The sequence below is a fragment of the Stegodyphus dumicola genome, chromosome 9 (genome assembly GCF_044657685.1).
Source record: "Stegodyphus dumicola isolate Sdum_Otavi_A_Nest chromosome 9, ASM4465768v1".
NCBI lineage: Eukaryota > Metazoa > Arthropoda > Arachnida > Araneae > Eresidae > Stegodyphus > Stegodyphus dumicola.
In genome coordinates, this window is record NC_140776.1 from 118,493,861 (window position 1) to 118,512,755 (window position 18,895).

At 30.9% G+C, this 18,895-nt stretch overlaps 1 protein-coding gene across 1 annotated transcript; it reads right to left on the reverse strand.

The window, feature by feature from the left end:
* Window positions 1-693: 693 nt before the first annotated feature.
* LOC118180067 (ubiquitin-like FUBI-ribosomal protein eS30 fusion protein) lies at window positions 694-17,374 on the reverse strand. Its single transcript, XM_035349244.2, has 5 exons — window positions 17,214-17,374; window positions 16,130-16,209; window positions 11,079-11,220; window positions 9,317-9,372; window positions 694-868 (listed from the first exon to the last, which is right to left on the reverse strand). Exons 2-5 carry the CDS (start codon window positions 16,199-16,201, stop codon window positions 743-745), a joined length of 396 nt encoding a protein of 131 aa, XP_035205135.1. The 5' UTR covers window positions 16,202-16,209; window positions 17,214-17,374; the 3' UTR covers window positions 694-742.
* Window positions 17,375-18,895: the final 1,521 nt, after the last annotated feature.

Genomic DNA, 18,895 nt, shown 5'->3' on the forward strand with positions numbered 1-18,895 from the left:
TGTTCAGAACTCTAGTTCAATTATTGCTCTATTTTTATTGTTTATGAAGAAATGATGATGTGCTATGAATAATTTCTGAAATTTAAAGCTCTTTTATTTTAACAAAAAGGAATTTTAAACAGTATCCAATTTTAAATATTAAGACCTACAAAGTGTATGGTTCTGCCATCTGTAGAGGTAAAAGATAGGTAATCAATCACTTTTCACTCAAAAATTTTGAAAATTGGTGATTTCAGGACACAGCCACTGTGCATCAAGGGGTAAGTACATTTTTATTTCCATTCATTGTGATTAAAATTTTTTTTTAATTCTTAAGAACTACATCCACGTCTTTTAATTATTTTAGTTTGATGATGACAGATTAAATCTGAAAGATATGTATCTCACATTTTGCTGAATGGCAACAGATTTGAATGAAAAATGCAATGATGTGCTTATAGTAGAACACATTTAAAGTAAACCAATACCAAATCTTGTTTTGAAACTAATACTCTCTTTGGGCTAAACACATAAAAGAGGAAAACAAAATTACTAGAAAGGTACAACATTCAACTCACATCCCCCTAAGTACATATATTTTTGTAAGACTTGTATTGCTCTTTTTTAAGTAGGTTAAGTGTTACACCAAGAACAAAAATTAAGTTAACCTTTAAAGATATTTTCAAACGATTGAAATTAACTCAAAACTCTACACAGATTGAAAAACAAATATATTTCACAAGTTTTTACAATAAATTTTACATTATGAATTTGAATTGGGTCCCTTCTTCCTGCCGAAAGTAACAACCACATTTACAAATCTTCTGTTAAACTGCATCCTGCGCTTTGCCCGTCCAGTTTTCTTTTTCTTCTTTTCCTGCTTCTCCACCTATTAAATTTACTTCATATAAGTGAACAGAAAATACATGCCAATGAATAAATAAGTTTAAGCAGGGTTCATAGCCATATTTTAGCTAAAAAAATAAGCACCTATAAGCACTTTTTAAGCACATTTTAAGAAAAAAAATAAGCACCTGTCTAATTACATTATACACAACTGCATAACCTTAAAAATTAGACTTGTAATTTAAAATATGAGAAATGCAGTATTTATTTATTAAGAGAGAATAAGCATTACCTCAACCATGGAAAATAATTACTTTTTTTTTTTTAATTTGCAATAACAGTTCAATTTACAGAACTAGTTTACAATGAGAGAAAAAAAAACTATGCAGAAAACTATATTACAAGATTTAATGATGAAATTTCAGTTCAAAATAGAGAAAATAAATAATAATAAGGCATATTTATTGTATTCACTTGGAACCTAATAATAAATACAATATATTTTCCCCCTCATATTGATATTTAAATAATTTAAATCTAAATTCTGTACATTTTCTAAATTTTCATTGTATATCAGTTTTCCCTTAACAGATACTGCAAGCAAAGTAATTTAAGCAGGGGTGTTTGTGGGACCTCAAAAAATCCCCGGAAACTTTTACGGACTTACTACTGACATTTTGGAGTTTCGAGAAGGGGGGGGAGAGAAATGAAAAATTACAATTATGAAGTATTGAATGACCTAATTATAAAAGTTAAATGAATTACTTTTTTTGAAAAATTAATAACCATAAATTTTCAAACATATAAACTACATTTTATGTAAATATTTTAAATTACCTGAATTAATTCTTTAAAAAAAAATTATCTAATTTCTGCTGCTTTTTTTTATTTTCTGATGTTTGTGAGCTTGTCTTTCTTTTGTGGTGAACTTCATAATTGCAGGAAGGTTGACTTTTATTTTCCTCATTTACAGTTGAAGAAATTTCCTCGAGAACTGCACATGCAGAGGTAGAAGCAATTTGCTTTTCTGCTAATGTAGAAGGTTTTTCAGAGACTTTTATAGGTGACTCATCTGAAATACATGTTTTTAAGTCCTCTTGATATGTTTTCCAACTTCTGTTCATATTCAGTAAGAGATCTTTGTGAATTGGATCAGTCATTGGATTTTTTTAAACATATTTTTCACATGATGTTTCTTTAGAAGCCATTAAATCATATTTAATAGTCTGCACTGCATCTAGGGAATCAATCTTAAGAGAGGTTCTATAGTCAGTGACAAGTGTATCCATTAAGTTGAATGCACTTTCCACTAATGGGCCATGGAAGCAGCTAAGGCAGGCTTTGACCAATTTAGCCAATGTAGGATACTTATAATCATTTGTGAAATCATCTTAAAAATTGATAAATATTGGTTTAAAGTTTTTAATCAAATTAAAAACTTTAGACCAATATTTATCAATTGTACACTTGACTTGATTTCCACTTTCATCAGATGTGTACAGCATTTCTTTGCTGATATCAATAACACTCTGGTATAACCTTATTTCAGCTTCTACTTTTGACTTTTCATTATCACTAAAAATATGGGACATAAAAGATGATAATTTTTCAAAAGCTAATATTGTACTGGTTTTACCTCTTAGCTCTGGATCTAATGCTGTAAAACTAATTAGATATGAATTTTTAAGGGGTAATTTCTGTTTCATATGCTGTGTTGTATGAGTATAAGCTTTCATCAGAGAAATTTGGAATTCTTTTGCTATTGGATGATTTTTTGATAATTTCTTCAGGAGAGTGGAAGCCTCTGCACCAGTAAATATTACTTTGCTAGGTAGATGGAATTCTGGATTTGTGACATCAACCTTTAATAAATCATTATAAGATGTGCACTCTATATTTTCTGGCTTCATTAAAAAAAAAGAAAAATTTTGCCATCAATTTATAAATACTGGAATGTATTAAATGAAGCATTGGTTTTTTTGTTTCAAATAATTTAATATATGTGTTGAATTCTGGTAATACTGCTGAATATAATGCCATATGCAATAAAGTTTTGTTTTGCATAACAAATAACCCATTTAGTATTCTTTTTTTCCAAGCTAAAGCATCCTTAGTAAGTTGTTGGGAATGCAAGCAAGAATACACCCCTTCAACAATTTTTTTCTGAGCTGCAGAAATATTTCTTTTATTGTATACAGTTTCAACATAAGAAAAATAATCCCCTTTATCAGTTTTATCCAAGTACAGTAAGACCCCGCTTAACGCTGTTTCGTTTAGCGCTCTTTTATTTCAACCCGGGGATTCCACGAAATCGCTCGCAGCATACGGGGATTCCACGAAATATTATGCAGCGATAGGTTTCAAATACATATCCGAAAGAGTGTACTTGTATTTCTTGTTTGGTGCGGTATTGTTACAGACATATTTTGAAGGGGTAAATGTGGAAGATGTCGAAGAAATAATTCAAGAAGCAGCGGCTAGTCTTTCTAATGATGAGCTCAAGGAATTAACTGAACAAGAAGAAAACAAAAATGTTGACAGCAGTGATTCAGAAGAAGAGCAAAAAGAACTTTCGATGGCGTTTGTAAAAAGGAGTTTGTCTACGATAACTGAAATAATGGATCAATTCATTGAAAATGATCCGAATTTTGACAGGAGCTCAAAAGTAAGGCGTGGTGTTACAGATGCTCTATCCGTTTATGAAGAACTTTTAAGAGAACAATGCAAAAGAAAAAGGCAAACAACATTAGATGCTTTTGTCACAAAAAGGCAGAACACTCAAAACGCGGAAGGCTAACTAAATATGACTGACTTAGAATTTTATTTGTTTTTTTTTAAGAATATTCGTTTTGTTATTTATATTTTGTTTTTATTTTTGCAAGAAATAACAATGTGGTATTAATTTGGGCTTTAAGAAATAAATGTTTGGTTTTATTTTTTTATTAAAAAAACATACTTTTTAAATTTAATATCTAACCAATTTCCTAGCCATCTTCCCTTAACCCCAATATTTACATGTAAAGATAGCCTCGTTTAGCGCTGTTTTGCATTATGCTCATTTCGATATGTGCATCATATAAAAATAAACCAATGGAACTGAAAAATATTCTGCTTAGCAAGCACAGTAAAACTCTTTTAAGTGTTCATAAACAAATCTCAGACAGAACATCAAAATCAATTATCTCTGCAAAATATCGCAAACGTTATTGCGCAATACGTGTGCCGTAATTCTTCTCTACATGATATTACGCAATTGGAATCAACAGCTGCTGGTATTGGGAGAATAAAGAACTAAATAACTGGGGTGTTTTTCATTCAAATTTTCAATAGACGGCGTTAAATTTCCGGAATAGAATCCTTCTTCGCTTGAGTTGGTAGACCGCAGAACTTTTAGTCCTATTCAATCCAGATTGGTGTGTGTGTGTGATTATGGCAAAGCCTCGAGGGCTATCTGCCTAAGGGGAGGGATGCCTTTGTGGAAGACTTTCTAAGGAAACTGGCTCGTATACACGTTACACATGGGGAAAACCACGAAAACGGCCATGCAGCCAGTCCTTTCGCGGGTTTCGAACCTCGGACCAGCGTTCAGCGACTTTACCGCTTGGCCGCTGATGGGCCAATCCAGATTGAAAACTGGAAGAAAAAAAAAAAAAAAAAAAGAGGTCTGTTGCTTGTTTTGCAGCGAACTGTAACAGTTTCAATATTGGAGATTTTGTGGAGAAAAAGGAGAACCTCCCAATCTTCATACTGTATATTGGCCAAAAAAATGAAATTAATTTGACTATTCGATTACTTTCCCTTTATTTAAGCTATTCCGAATATTATTCCTTAGAAAGCTAATCTGTGTTAAAACACAACCATTTTTGGAAGTTTACTATACTTCAGCAGTTACTGCAACTATGTTATTATAAACATTCATACATATGCTCATAATGTAAGCATAATGATCATAATAAACACAAATATGAACTGACCAAGTGGAGTGAGAATGCAAATTATTAAGATCTTGATAGAAATTCAAATGCAATTAGTATTTGGGTGGGCGGAAAAGAATGTCGAATGTACCGGAATTTTTTACTGCTTTCGCAATTCTTTGACCAACGACGGGCATCTGTCTGTACTCTTCGTGCACACCAAAGGTTATGTTAATGCAGAGAAAGGGGGAAAAGCTATTTCCAGGTGTATGATTCACCATCTGACATTCTATATTAGGAAGAAAATTTGCTTATTTAGCTTTGGCTTTGTACGGGAAAAAATAGCGCGTTCATTAAAAAGAAAGCACTAAAAGGAAAAAAAAAGCACTAAAAACAAAAAAATAAGGGCTTTAAAGAAAAAGTAAGCACCTATAAGGGCCTTTATATTTTATTTTCAAATATAAGGACTTATAAAGACCGCTACGAACCCTGTTAAATGACTTTGTTAATTAATCAACTTTTCTATAGTTTTCACAATAAAATAACACAAGCCATTTCAGTGCTAACAGCATATCCAACATGATCAAAGCTTTGCTGTCGTGATGGCGTACATAACAGAAGTATAGTACTTGATCAAAAGAAAAAGTGGGTTCAGAATATGTCCCCCCTCCTCCTCTGAAAGAGGATTAAGTATCTGAAAAAGAGTACTTAGAGATATTCTTCATAATCCCATCCCCCCAAAAAACTAAATGTTCATTGCCCTAAATTTTGTTTACATAAATTTTAAAAAACAACAAATTCTGCAGATGGAATATATAACAAATGGATTGAAATAATGGGTAAATAACATAATAATGACTGGAATTGATTTAAAAACTGATACATTTAAAATATAGTCAAACATTTTAAACTTGTGCTAATCTGATTTTGTGATGTCACTTTAAACATACAGCTATGTTTGCTTATTTTACAGATTGCTTAAATCTCCTTAAAATTACAAAATCAGTTACAATTCAGATTTGTTGCAAAAATATAACATTTTTTAAAACTATTTCCTTAGAGCAAAATAAAAAAGCTGCAAACTAATATATCAGAATAATTGAATTTCAATGAAACAAACTATAATAAAAAAAATAATCTTTTTGAACATTTAAATTTAATAGACAACGTGTAATAAGGTCTGATAAATTACCAACAATTAAATATTCGGGCAAACAATTTTTTTAATCTTATTTGCTTCGGTCATTATTTCTTTCAGCTGCCTTCACATATATGCGAAAAATTAGTACAGTAAAAGTCCAGAAATCTGCAAAGCTTCGGGACAGGGGTTGTGCGGATTTTAAGATAGAAAAGATAAATCATAATATTCAGACTAAAAGTGCAAAATAAATAAGGCGTCTTTATTAGATACATTTAATTAAATTATTATATACATTATTACAATAATGTATTATATGCATTAAATTATTATTACATATATTAATTGATTATATTATGTTATTCATTTACATTTAGTGATTGCAGAGATATTTAAAAGCATTAGGGAGTATTCAATAGACATAAAAATAAGGGATTATTAATAAAGCATAAAATATTCCATATTTTATGGAGGTTTGTTTTAAAACTTTAAGGTGCTCCGGAGTAAGTTGTTTTTGTAAATTATATAGTCATAATCTCTTGCTCTGTGACACAGCTGTGTTGTTCTAAAAATTTTATCATTCAGTCATAAGTTGTTTTGTGAATCAGAAATTTTTATTATTTCTGTAAATCACAGGTAAGGATTTTACTCCTTTCAGAACTCTGGGATTGGTGCTCTGCATTGCTTCATAGTAAAATAGTAACTCTTTCTTTAGATTCTTTCACCCTTCGCAGTACACTTTCTTGGCAAACATCACCAAAAAATAGTCTGGCCTTTTTTTTGGTGATTTTTCTTGTCAACATTAAAAACCTGTTCTGATCTAAGATTTCTGCAACTAACACAGAAAGTTCATCAATAAACTTCTCTGCAGCATCTTTATCTGCTGAAAGTTTTTCCCCACATGCTTTCAGATAACATATACTGTGTCACAGTTTAAATGTGCAGCCAATGCACTCTATTTTTAAATCAGCATTAACTGCTTCCCCTTTTCTCTCAGGAGTGGTTTTGAAATTGGTACCTCATCACTCCGCTGCTGCTGGAACCAATCGTACACGACAGCATCAAGGTTTGCCGATTTCGCCTCATGCTAAGATTCCCGGTTTCGGAAAGTTTTCTTTATTTTTCCATATATCATACACAGTCCGTGTCGCAATTCCATACGATTCTGCTATAAACCGAGGAGTAGCACCTGCCTCCATCTTTTGCAGAATTTCCACTTTTTGCATTACCGTCAATGCAACGTGTTTACGTTTTTCAACATTGCAAGCAGTAAAATCATGAGTGCATTTCTTATCTGTCATTGTATTAAAAAGAGCTGAAATTAAAAATACTCTTAATTTATCGCCAAAATATCTGAATAAAAAAAAAAGGGCAGCACTAAAAAATATCATGAAATAACAAAGTGAATTGCCAGCTTTTTTACCTCGATGTAAATTAGGAGGGAAAACTACTTTTATCATGATGTCAATAATTTGGTATTTCCATTACAACTCGTTATTATTCAGCAATTATGACATCATTATTCGGTAAGTATTTTTTCTTAGATATTTTGTACTCCATGTCGTGGTATCCAAAACCTATAAACTGAATGTTTATATTTTGAGAGGCATTTATTTGTTCAGGTCGACAGATTTTCGGTATTTAACTGTATCTTTAAATTGTTGCCTCTGATGAAATTATAGAATTATCCTGTCCACTGAAGCTAACACCAAAGGAGTGCAATTTAGTTATCAGTGATGAATATGCATGATGACACAACACAAGTGTGATCTTTATGCTTTCATTTGATGTCTAACTCAACTGATTTTCAATAAGCACACAATTTGGCCAGAAGGGCTATTAATTTTGTCTGGCATCTTGTGTTGATTTACTATAAATGTTGGTTGAAATTGTTGCCATCAAATATTAGAGCCTTGTATTATATTTAAAGAAATTAAATAATGAAGAATCTGCATAAATGTATCTATGCTTCTCACATTGTGATAAAACAGCAGTACCTACAGCCATCAAATTTTGCATAACGTACGTTTTCATCTGAATATGGGCAACTGGAAGCCCAAATATGAAATTTTGTTTTATTACCTATTTCATATTTTGTACAACTTTAATGAATTTGTGATTAAGAAACTCAATGATTTCAAAGCGAGCAATGGCAACACTGTACCTCCTGCGTGCAAGACTCTGTATTGAAAATTCTGACGATATGCTCATTTTAAAAATAATTTGGGATATTGCTGTTGAACTCTATCTTTGATATGATTTAAATCAAATTCCTCTTCATTATAATTCGCTTCCGATAGTGAAGAAAGTGACACAGAGGTTATTGAAAACGAAAAAAACTTTGATTGACCAATTAGTTGGTATTCTCGACACAGCAATTATAGGACTTGAACAGTGGAACTTTGTAACTGAACAAGAAATTATGTCTGTTTATAGAATTAAAGAGAAAGTATTATCATATAAAACGAAGCAACTTAAACAACTTACATTGAAGGAAATATTTAATAAAGTAAACAAATAAATATTAAGCTTTTTTTTTGTAAATTTTGATACCCTTTAGATTATAATTGTTCTTTATAGGATAAATTACGGTTTCATATTTTTAATTTTATAATTTCTGCATGCCATCTTACCAGATTTAAACTGATGATCTATAATCCAGAAAAATCGATAATCCGGAATCGGCGAATCCGATGAGTCTGGATTAACGACTTTTGACCGTAGTCTCTTTGGGTGTAATGTAAAATCTGTTGCTGTATTGGTATGCTGCATTTGGGGGGGAGGCATAAAAAATGGATGTGACTTAGCAGAAAAATATTTTCAAAGAGGGTTTTACATAAAGAAAGTATTAATGGACAAAATATGGTCAACTGAATATGGCTGGAAAAATATCCAAGGAAGTTTGCGAGAAGTTTGAACTCCTATCATTCTAAACAGAGCTTCCATTAAAATCAGAGAGCTTAACAAAATGCTAAAACAAAGCAGATTGAATACTGATTGTTTATTAACTAAAGATTCATACAGAAATCCACAGGAAAAGTTGGTGTAGCTTTTGCATGATCTCCGTCAACTTTCATTGTGACAGGATGTGTAAGTTATGCTTCAGCTTTGTATTAAGAAGGTAAATCAGTTACCAATGACTCAAGAATACTTCGAAATGCTTTATGAATGGCATTTACTGCAGTGCTTTTTCACACATTGAAAGACATGTTTTCTCAACTACTTATTCATCTGTACATGCACTGGGTGAAGAACTGATTCATAGTTTATGAAATTCAATTATTATATTAACATTAAATTCATTTAAACATTCTTAGTTTCCAGCTTTTATAAGATTTAAACAAATAAAAAACTAATAAGAAATCTACAAAGAAATCTCTTTAGGCATTCTTCATACATGAAAAATGAATATATCAAACAGTAAAGTTTATTGAGTTACCTTTGGTGTCTGACCTTTTACTTTGCCTGCTCGAGCAAGTGAACCATGGACTTTGCCTAAAAATACAAAGAAGTCATTTAAATACAAAATTAAATTCCATAAAAAACATTAACAACATATTCAATACAATTTACTTTTCACATTTATCTCAAATAACTTCTATAACGGACTTAACCATACCTATATAAATTAGAATGGCAAAGTATGAAAAACATGAAGCTTCCAGCTTTTTGCACTGCACCATGATCCCATTAAAAAAATAATTTAGGCCATTGAACTATTTATTATGCAATTCTGACAGAAAAAGATCTGTGCAGCATCTAAGCTTCTGATGCAATATTGCTTGCATAATTAAATGAGCACAGAACAATGGGTAGGAAACAAGTTAAAACAGATTTAATCAGTCTTGTCAATTCTGGATTCTAAACAATGAATAAATGATGTACTCGATAAAGATCACCATAATTCCGGCTTTTGATTTTAATATACTTCTGCTAAGACCATTCAACAATTATAAACAAGAAGGAAAACAGAAGAAAATGCTTGGTTTTCTGTCTGAAATGTCCAGCTGCATCGCATGGTAGTTTCAGATCTCTATAATGTAGAAAACATTTTTCTGAATATAGAGCAAGAGAAATAAAACTTATTTATATACAATCATATTAATTACATAAAAATGCAAAACCCTCAATTTACTTCAAAAGTTTCTATTCATGAAAACCTGTTTCATTACTTTTTAAAACAACTGAAGTAAAGACTGGTGACTTTAAGAAAATTGCAGTGCTTGAAGTTTCAAGAATCCTAACATGTAGCACCTACTGTTTTGGAGTTCGACCTCCTCTGGTATATAAGTACTGCATGGAAGAATTTAGTACTGTACCATAATTTAATGTGGAAAAAAAAAATAACCATAAATATCAAGATTAATTAAACATTGTTAATTGTGATAGATCTAAAAACAGAGTAAAATTTGATGACCACTTTTTATTTCCTCAAGCAAGTTTTCATAAATTGGCTTATTTAAAAAAATACTGATCCATATTAACTTGCGAGTACTTCTTCAAGAATGATTTGAAAACAGTATTCTATACCTTGTAGACTGGAATTCCTGATTGGAACACTATAGGAAATCTTAACCAAATTTTATGAAGATTGTTACATTTTAAGCTCCAGAAATTAAGGCATGTATGTGCAAAGGTAGTTTTAATTTTTATTTTTTAGCATAAAATTTTTTTTAATTACCTTCGGAATTGCTGAGGCTATATTCAGGTGAAAGAAAAAGGAGCAAAAAGGCATAATAATGCACATTTCATTTTCTTTATTTGATATCCAAACACAAATTCTGCACACTACCCCATATCAATAGTTACATTTTTTTAAAGGTGCTGCATTTAAAATCCTTTCCCTGCTGATCACAATATTTAAATCCACTTAAACTAAGCATCAGGTTTGTATCAATGGATATCTGCTGTTAAAAGCCAAAAAGTTATAATGCATTCTAACAAAAATTGTTGAATGCAACAAAATCATGGAAATAAATAAAAATTTATTCACAAAAAGAAAATAAAAAAATAATACGGACCACGTTTTCTAACAAAATGGAGTTATTGAGGACTGTTTGGAATTAGAGAACATTACTTGTTGCTGTTTCTGATAGTTTCTTTCCGAACCAAAGATGTATGGGAAACAAGAAAAATAAAGTGGTAGCGGAAATGAGCGTACGATTTATTACCAGATTTTTAAGTTCAACAAAAATCCTTACCTCCTCTAAGTCTGACACATACATCAACAGTTGCACCATCTACTAAGCATTCAGCAAGACACTGGTCATCTTCCAAAGGACTTCCACCATAATATAAAACCTGCTCTTCTTTCACAATACCTTCTGCTTCTTCTATAAAATCCTGAAAAGTATGAAGATCCCAATAAATGTTTTAAAAATTAAAAATGCAGGAAAATGAGAGTGTTTGCAAAAAGCATCTACAGGCTTCATTTCCTTAAATACTGATTCTAGACATGAATTTTATTAATTTCAAAAACTACTCTTGAGAGAGATCATATAGATTTTTCTTCCTAAATGAGTGATCTTTAAATTTTTTACCTTGCCTTGAGAAACAATGTAATTAGCACATGTCTGATTCAGAAAATAAGCCTGCATTTTTTTTCAAATATTCTGTACATAACCCATTTAAAATCAAGGATTCTATTATTTGATAACAGATAACACAGTTAAATTTTTTTATTTATATGTGATAACTGCAATACAAATCAAAATGAAAATTTTTGTTTCTAAATTCACATAAAATAATTTTCAGACATAAATTTTTCAGTTTTAAACATACTGCAACAACCTAGTAAGTTTAAATGGGTTAAAAAATTCTTAGGAATGATGATGCATAACAAACTGGCTGATCAGTTAGGCATGACAATCAACAATAAAGAAAACTACACTTGAATCTAGCTTTATGTGTCATTAAAAATGAGGAGTTTCACAATACAAAAATCGCAAATAACTGGAAACATAAATTAATAACAAGAGTAACCAGATTTCTTTTAATCTGACAAACACAGTCTTATTCCAGCTTAGCGTAACAGATTTCGATAGCCTTTATATCTAAATTAAGGAAGGAAGTGAAATATTGCATGATTGTTGAATATTTTTATGATGTGAGGTATAAAGCCAGTAATTAAGTTAACAACATGAGCCAAACTTCAGTTCATATTAAAGCAACATTATGCAGTTATGACGAGTTAATATGTAAATGACAACTCAACAGATATTTTAGTAAAAATTAAATAACAATTTGATTTTTTTACTTTATTCTTACATATTAATGATGTTTAAGGTCCAAATTTTCTCCTTAGTTTATTACGTGTGTATCTTCTGTATAATGTAATATTTCAAAATATTTACAGGGTTATATTGTTCCAAACATTATTTTTAATTTGCTATTTTATAATAAATTTTGGTGAATCTTTACATTATGGTAACTTGGCGATTTTTTGGCGACCAACCCTGCTACAGCAACCTGCTAGTTTTGTTTTGCACGCCATTTTGTTTTCACGAAGTAAAGGCATGTTTTCTTTTTTTACTCAAAATTTTTTCCAACAAACTGCTAGCTGAATTATGCTTATACTAGAACTTTTATGGAACAAAAATGCTTAACCGTGATGAAGATTAGGTGAGAAATTGGGAGAAAGTGCAGAATCGCAAACTGCTTGCCGCGTTTTTAAGAATTGCACATACACGGTATCCATGTACACATCGACCTATTTTCACTTAAAAAGTCAAAGAAAATTGACAAAAATCTAATTCTTCTTACTCTTGTAAAAAGTGCCAATCAAATAAGTGGGCGATTTTGCACTTTAGCAGCAAAATTGTTTCTAAGTGCTTATTAGCTAAAATCACTATCGGAATTTTCCGGAAAATGTCACATTACATGTCTCATGAGCTCTCATTTCTCTGAGACAAAATAATCTGCGATTCGAACTGTGTACTTCTCAGATTATTGCTAAAGTCCTAGCTAGTAACCTTTATCGCCTTACCAAGATGTCGCCAAACTACCTGTTACCATATTCTAAAGATTAGCCTTTTATTTATTTCATATGTGGAAATGTTAATCTTTGGAAAGGGTATATACTTTTTGCGATCAGGTAATTTCATATATGTTCTTTTTACCGGATTTAAAGATTCACAAAATTTTCATGCGTTTTCATGAAATTTTTCTAATTTATGAGGAAAAAGCAGTGTACATGGATATAGTGAACGGTGTGCGCAATGCCATTTTTGTGCAATTCTGGGATTTTTTTTTAAGTAAAAATAAGTCGATGTGTACATGGTTTAGTGATATTTTAGTTAAATGATAGTTATTTTGCGAGTTTTATGTTTGTAGGAATTTGGTATACGTTTCAGTTGAAGTAAACGTGTATGGAAATAATTTAAATATTTGACACTAAGTATTTGTAACTATTTTTAATGTTTGCATATAAATTCGTTGCTGATGTTTATAATATAATACATAATTTAGAGGTAAAAGTTTTTGGATATTTTATTTATTTTATATGTGGAAATGTTCATGCTTGGAAAGGGTATATACTTTTTCGTGATGAGGTAATTTCATATATGTTCTTTTTACCGGATTTAAAGATTCACAAAATTTTCATGCATTTTCGTGAAATTTTTCTAATTTATGACAAAAAAGCAGTGTACATGGATATAGTGAAGAGTGTGCGCAATGCCATTTTTGTGCAATTCTGGGATGTTTTTTTAAGTAAAAATAAGTCGACAGGTAAATGGTTTATGTGTATGTGCTATTCTGAAAAACGCGCAAGGAGTTTGCGATTCTGCACTTTTTCCCAATTTTGCAGTTAATATTTGTCATTGATTAAGCAGTTTTGTTACATAAAATTTTTAGCATAAGTGTAATTCGGCTAGTAGATTGTTGGAAAAAGTGTTCAGTAAACAAAAAGAAAAGAAACATGTCTTTACTTCGTGAAGACAAAATGGCGGCGGAAAAAAAAAAATAGAGGGTTGCTGTAGCAGAGTTGGTTGCCAAATTTTTGCCAAGTTACCATAATCCAAAGATCAACCAAATAAAATATCAAAAAACTTTTACCTCTAAATTATCTATTATGTTATAAACGTCACCAATGAATTCATACCGCAAACATTACAAATACTTAGTGTCAAATATTTAAATTACTTCCATGCACGTTTACTTCAACTGAAACATATAACAAATTCCTACAAACATAAAATTCACAAAATAACTATCATTTAATTAAAATATCACTAAACCATGTACACGTCGACTTATTTTTACTTAAAAAAACATCCCAGAATTGCACAAAAATGGCATTGCACACACTCTTCACTATATCCATGTACACTGATTTTTTCTCATAAATTAGAAACATTTCACGAAAATGCATGAAAATACACTACGTATTCTACTCAAACTTATTCCAAAATACTACAAACATATAACTCACAAAATCACGATCATTAAATTAAAATATAATTAAATTAAAAAACACTACTTAAAATATAAATAAGCACATACATTAAATTAATCAAAATTAGATTACAATCCTAATTACTTTAAACTAAATCATTGCTAATAACAATTTTCCAATAATACCACATTAATTTATTTACTCCTTGCATTTAGAACAATGCATAAAAATAATATCCTCAAATGATTAAAAATACTAACTTACCTAATCTTCTTCAGAACCTTCATTACGTGGCTGCAGTACTACTGCTAATTTCTAAATGCGAAATCCAGTAGTCAACTGGAAGTCTATTCACCAAGTAATAAGAAATTAATAAAATTTCACCTATATTCAAACTACTTTCAGCAAACCACGTACCCTTCCTTACACTGCGTTTCACAAAATGTCCATTTTCACCAGATTTCTTGCACCGCCATTTAAACTTAACTGTAATATCCTTCCTTTCACACAATCCCAACTTATTATTATTATCATCAGATAAACACATTAAAAATTTAGAATTCACTTTACATAGCGCCATGCAATTCGAAAATTAATCAACACTATTTCACACAACACACAATGAAGCTTAATACAAAATAATTTTTCCAAATTAACCCCCCTTTTCCGATTAAAGAACTGTAATTCGTTCATTAATGTCACATGACATATCTCATGATCTCTCATTTCCCTCACACAAAATGATGCGTTATCGGAACAGTACTTCTCACAGATCAGCCGACTGCATTATTTGATTATGGAAACACACTTATAACTCTGTCTATAAATACAACTTAAGTAAACTCGGAAAACCCCTCATTACCAACTAGTTAAGCATTCAGAATCAACCAACCATCATATTATGGGAGGAAGGCTATAGTCAAACAGTCACCTATATTTATAAAAATGGGCATAACTTACATTATTAGTATTCTTACATGAGTTAATTTGAGTACTTGTGTAATAATGCAACCACTCTGGTCATTTTTCACGAATGAAGAGTTAACAGTTACTTATAAGGTGCAAGCTGATGGACTTTACGAACTTTTAAAAGATCCCAAAATTCAATACTATTTATCTTAAGCCCATAAACATTACCAATCTGGTAAGAGAAAACATACTTTAGCAATTTAAATTATTAAAAATGGATTGTTTAATACACTGAAAATGTAAAACACATATTTCTCTGAATCTTTCTCCCTTTCCCCAGTTCTCTTTTAGTACAGTTTTTCACTTTAACAAAACATCAAACAATCACAGACCTGGCATTGCACAAACCTCAGCAATACCAGCCATCTTCCAGGAACATCTCTTCATTGTTCCCTTTAGGAAATTTGTGGCAAAATTCTGTATTCTTTCAGAAATTATAAAGAAGCTTTTCTCTTATTGCCAGCAAATTCTACCAGCACATATTTTAAAATTAAGTTTAAGGTAAAAAATAACTCCAGTTCTTTATAAAAATCCTTGGAATACCATAAAATGAATGCATATGAAAATGGCAAAATTTCCTAACCGAAAGGCTACTACAAGCATACTTAAATAAAGAATGTCAGTCTTGCACATTCTGAAAAATCTGGCAACCTTTTTTTTTAGGTGGTTGCAATAACACTTATGTACCTTCATTTCTAGCAATTAAAATAAACATTTTTTACAAAATTAAGACACCAGTATTTCCTCTGAAGCTGATAAAACTGAAATCACAGAATTTCAGCTGTGACATTACTAAAATAAGTTCCAATACTCTTCACAAAATGCTTACTTCATTCTAAGTTAATAACTAATTTTAAACAGTATAAATTAACATTTCAGAGCACTTACCTTCAAAGATGAAATAGTTCCCTCACTTAAATCAACAGAATGAGTCTCCTGACTTCTTAAAAAGATGTGCATCTTGATAACTATGGAGTACAATTCATTAAAATTTTCTCTATTGCAGATTAGAACAATTCATAACACTTACAATGAATGTACATTTGCAATTAATATATAGTTCACACATGAATTCTAAGAAAAAATCTGTTATTAGTGCAAAAATTTAAAAAATTGTTAGCAGATGGATTGCTTTGAGAACATACGGGTGTGAAGAAGACTCCATTTCAAAAATCCTAAAAAATGTACAGTAAAAATCCTATACAATTTCAAATAATTCTGAATACTGCTGTGAAATAACTCCCATTCACGCATACACACACATTTTCAAACTACCTCACTAGCGAAGCAAAAAATAAAACTTTTATTTTATTTAAGTAAGATTTAACTTATGTTTCACCACAACATTAATCCATACAATTGCCCGTTTATTTGGTTCCGAACAATTAAAAAAATATATTATTTTGACATATTCCCATCATATGGTTAAATGGATACATGGAAGCAAGTTAAAACAGACTTAACCAGTTTTATCAATATTGGGTATTTCTGTTCTTTTAATCTGAATATTTCAGCCCAAAACTTTGGAACAGCAGTTTTTTCTGTTTCTGTAAAAGACAAACAGCCAAATCTACTTTTCATGTGTATGATAAACGCATTTTACTTAGGTAAGATGCTTGGCTCTCACTAAACCCTAAGTAAGATATTTATATGAACCTAAAACTAATCATCAGTGAGGCACATGGCAGCTAAGGGGTATATGACGCAATAATGAACCGAATGTAAACACAAATTTAAGACTTTACATTATATACATAGATAACAACATAAATTACGCTTTCAAAAATAAAAAATCTCAATGCAAAGAAACGTTCTGGAAAATTACAAACATTCAATATAACACGTGTACTCTAACAATTTCAACTTAACATTCTCAAAAACAAACCAAATACTCAACGTTACTATACAACAGAAAGTGGTGCGATAGTTATCAAGTTCTTAATTAATTAAATTAAAAAACTTTATCACTTACTTTTACTCTACCAACAATAAATCTAAAATTTATCAATATACAAACACGAAATTGCATCCACGAAACATACAGTTGTGGAAGTAGAAATAGAAGTTCAAACAGCAATGTTGCCAGCAATTTTAGGCTAAAGTAAGGATACGAATATCTGGTCGGCGCTAAATCCCCGAACGCGCAGGGAGTTCACGTGATCGTCGCTTCATGCGTAAGCTGATATCACAACGAAGCTCCGCCAAGGCTAAGGCTCCTCTAAATGTAGGAGCCTTATCTAGTTGGCCTTGGCTCCGCCCAGCATCAACAACAACTTCGTTCGATGTAAACATGGTTCGCAACTCTGATTTTTAAATCTGAAATAAGTGCTTGTGGATATCTGTGAATATGTATGTTTGAACGATTTCGAGCATTATACAACTGAATGGCTTGGTTATTATGTTTCTCCGTATAAGAAAGCGAAAGAATAAATAGTGATAATTTTTTAGATTGGTCTTATGTAGAAAATGTAGTGCACGTAAATAAATCTTCAGTAAGATATTCCAGTATCAGATATTTTTAATCTTATTTTTACATGATACGATTGCTTTGTCAAGTTCACTGATTAAGCCAAACTTAGCAAAACTAGGCAAATTTAGTCTATAAATTTCTCTTTCAAAGAATATTCAGAATAAAACTGGGATTACGGTAACCTCACAGTAAAATTAATAATTTATTTCACAATGGAACTGTGTTTGAATAAAAAAAATATAAATAAACAGTTATCTGTTATTTTGTGATAAGACCTTAAAAATAGATTCTAAGGGGTCTAGTCTGGACACCGATCGAAATCGATATCGGAAAAACAGTCGGGATTCTTCTTCCACACGACAGCAGCAGGGAGAGAGAGAGTCTAGCCCCTTCAAATTCCGTCGGCGGAAAGTGAAGTAGAAATTCCGTGCGGAAGTGACGTTTATTGCATAGCAACCAGTCTATGTCACCTCTACATTGCTCCAGGCTCAGGGTAAGGGGGTAGTTTGTTGTCAAAGGGGCTGTTTCGCACGTGCTCATTACTGAGGATGGCAGTAGAAAAAAAAATGGAGTTCGAGTAAATGGTGAATTTTTTCGAAAAAATACGCTGCTGGATTTAGTAAAGAGTATGGAAAAAAGAAATGGGGAACGTTAATGGATATTTTAAACGCAGAAAGAAATGGCCTTTTGGAAACTTCAGGTCTGCGAAGAAACGTAAACATAATTTTACGTATGATCTTTTGCAAAATGGAAATTTTCTAAAAGGTTACATGTCTGAACTATTTGTTAACAGGAATTTTATGATTAAAATACATTATTTTGTCTGAAAAGGTTATGCAACAACGTCATAAGTCAAATCATTGAAATATAGCTCCGCGTAAGGGTGTTTAATATTCCTAATGAATTTGAATCAAAAAAAAATTTAATTTTTAGCAACCCATTATTATATCAATAATTTTATTTATTTAGGAATTATACCTATCACGTAGCTACAAATATACTATGTATCGTAGATACCAATAAGCAGTGAGTAAAAATATAATAAACTTTTAACAAAAGTAATAGGAAGAAAAATAAAAAAAAATTAAATAACTATAGGTTAAATCATAAAACATATTATCTTGCCACACACACACACATATATATTTTAACATATGCAGTGAAAGGAAATTGAAATACATATT

Excerpts from the sequence above, each read along its gene's own strand:
- LOC118180067 (XM_035349244.2), bottom strand. The coding sequence starts at position 16,201 with ATGCACATCTTTTTAAGAAGTCAGGAGACTCATTCTGTTGATTTAAGT. Across the intron at positions 9,373-11,078 it reads ATGTGTCAGACTTAGAGGAG|GCAAAGTCCATGGTTCACTT; the intron begins GTAAGGATTTTT and ends TTGTATTTTTAG. Across the intron at positions 869-9,316 it reads TAAAAGGTCAGACACCAAAG|GTGGAGAAGCAGGAAAAGAA; the intron begins GTAACTCAATAA and ends TAAATTTAATAG.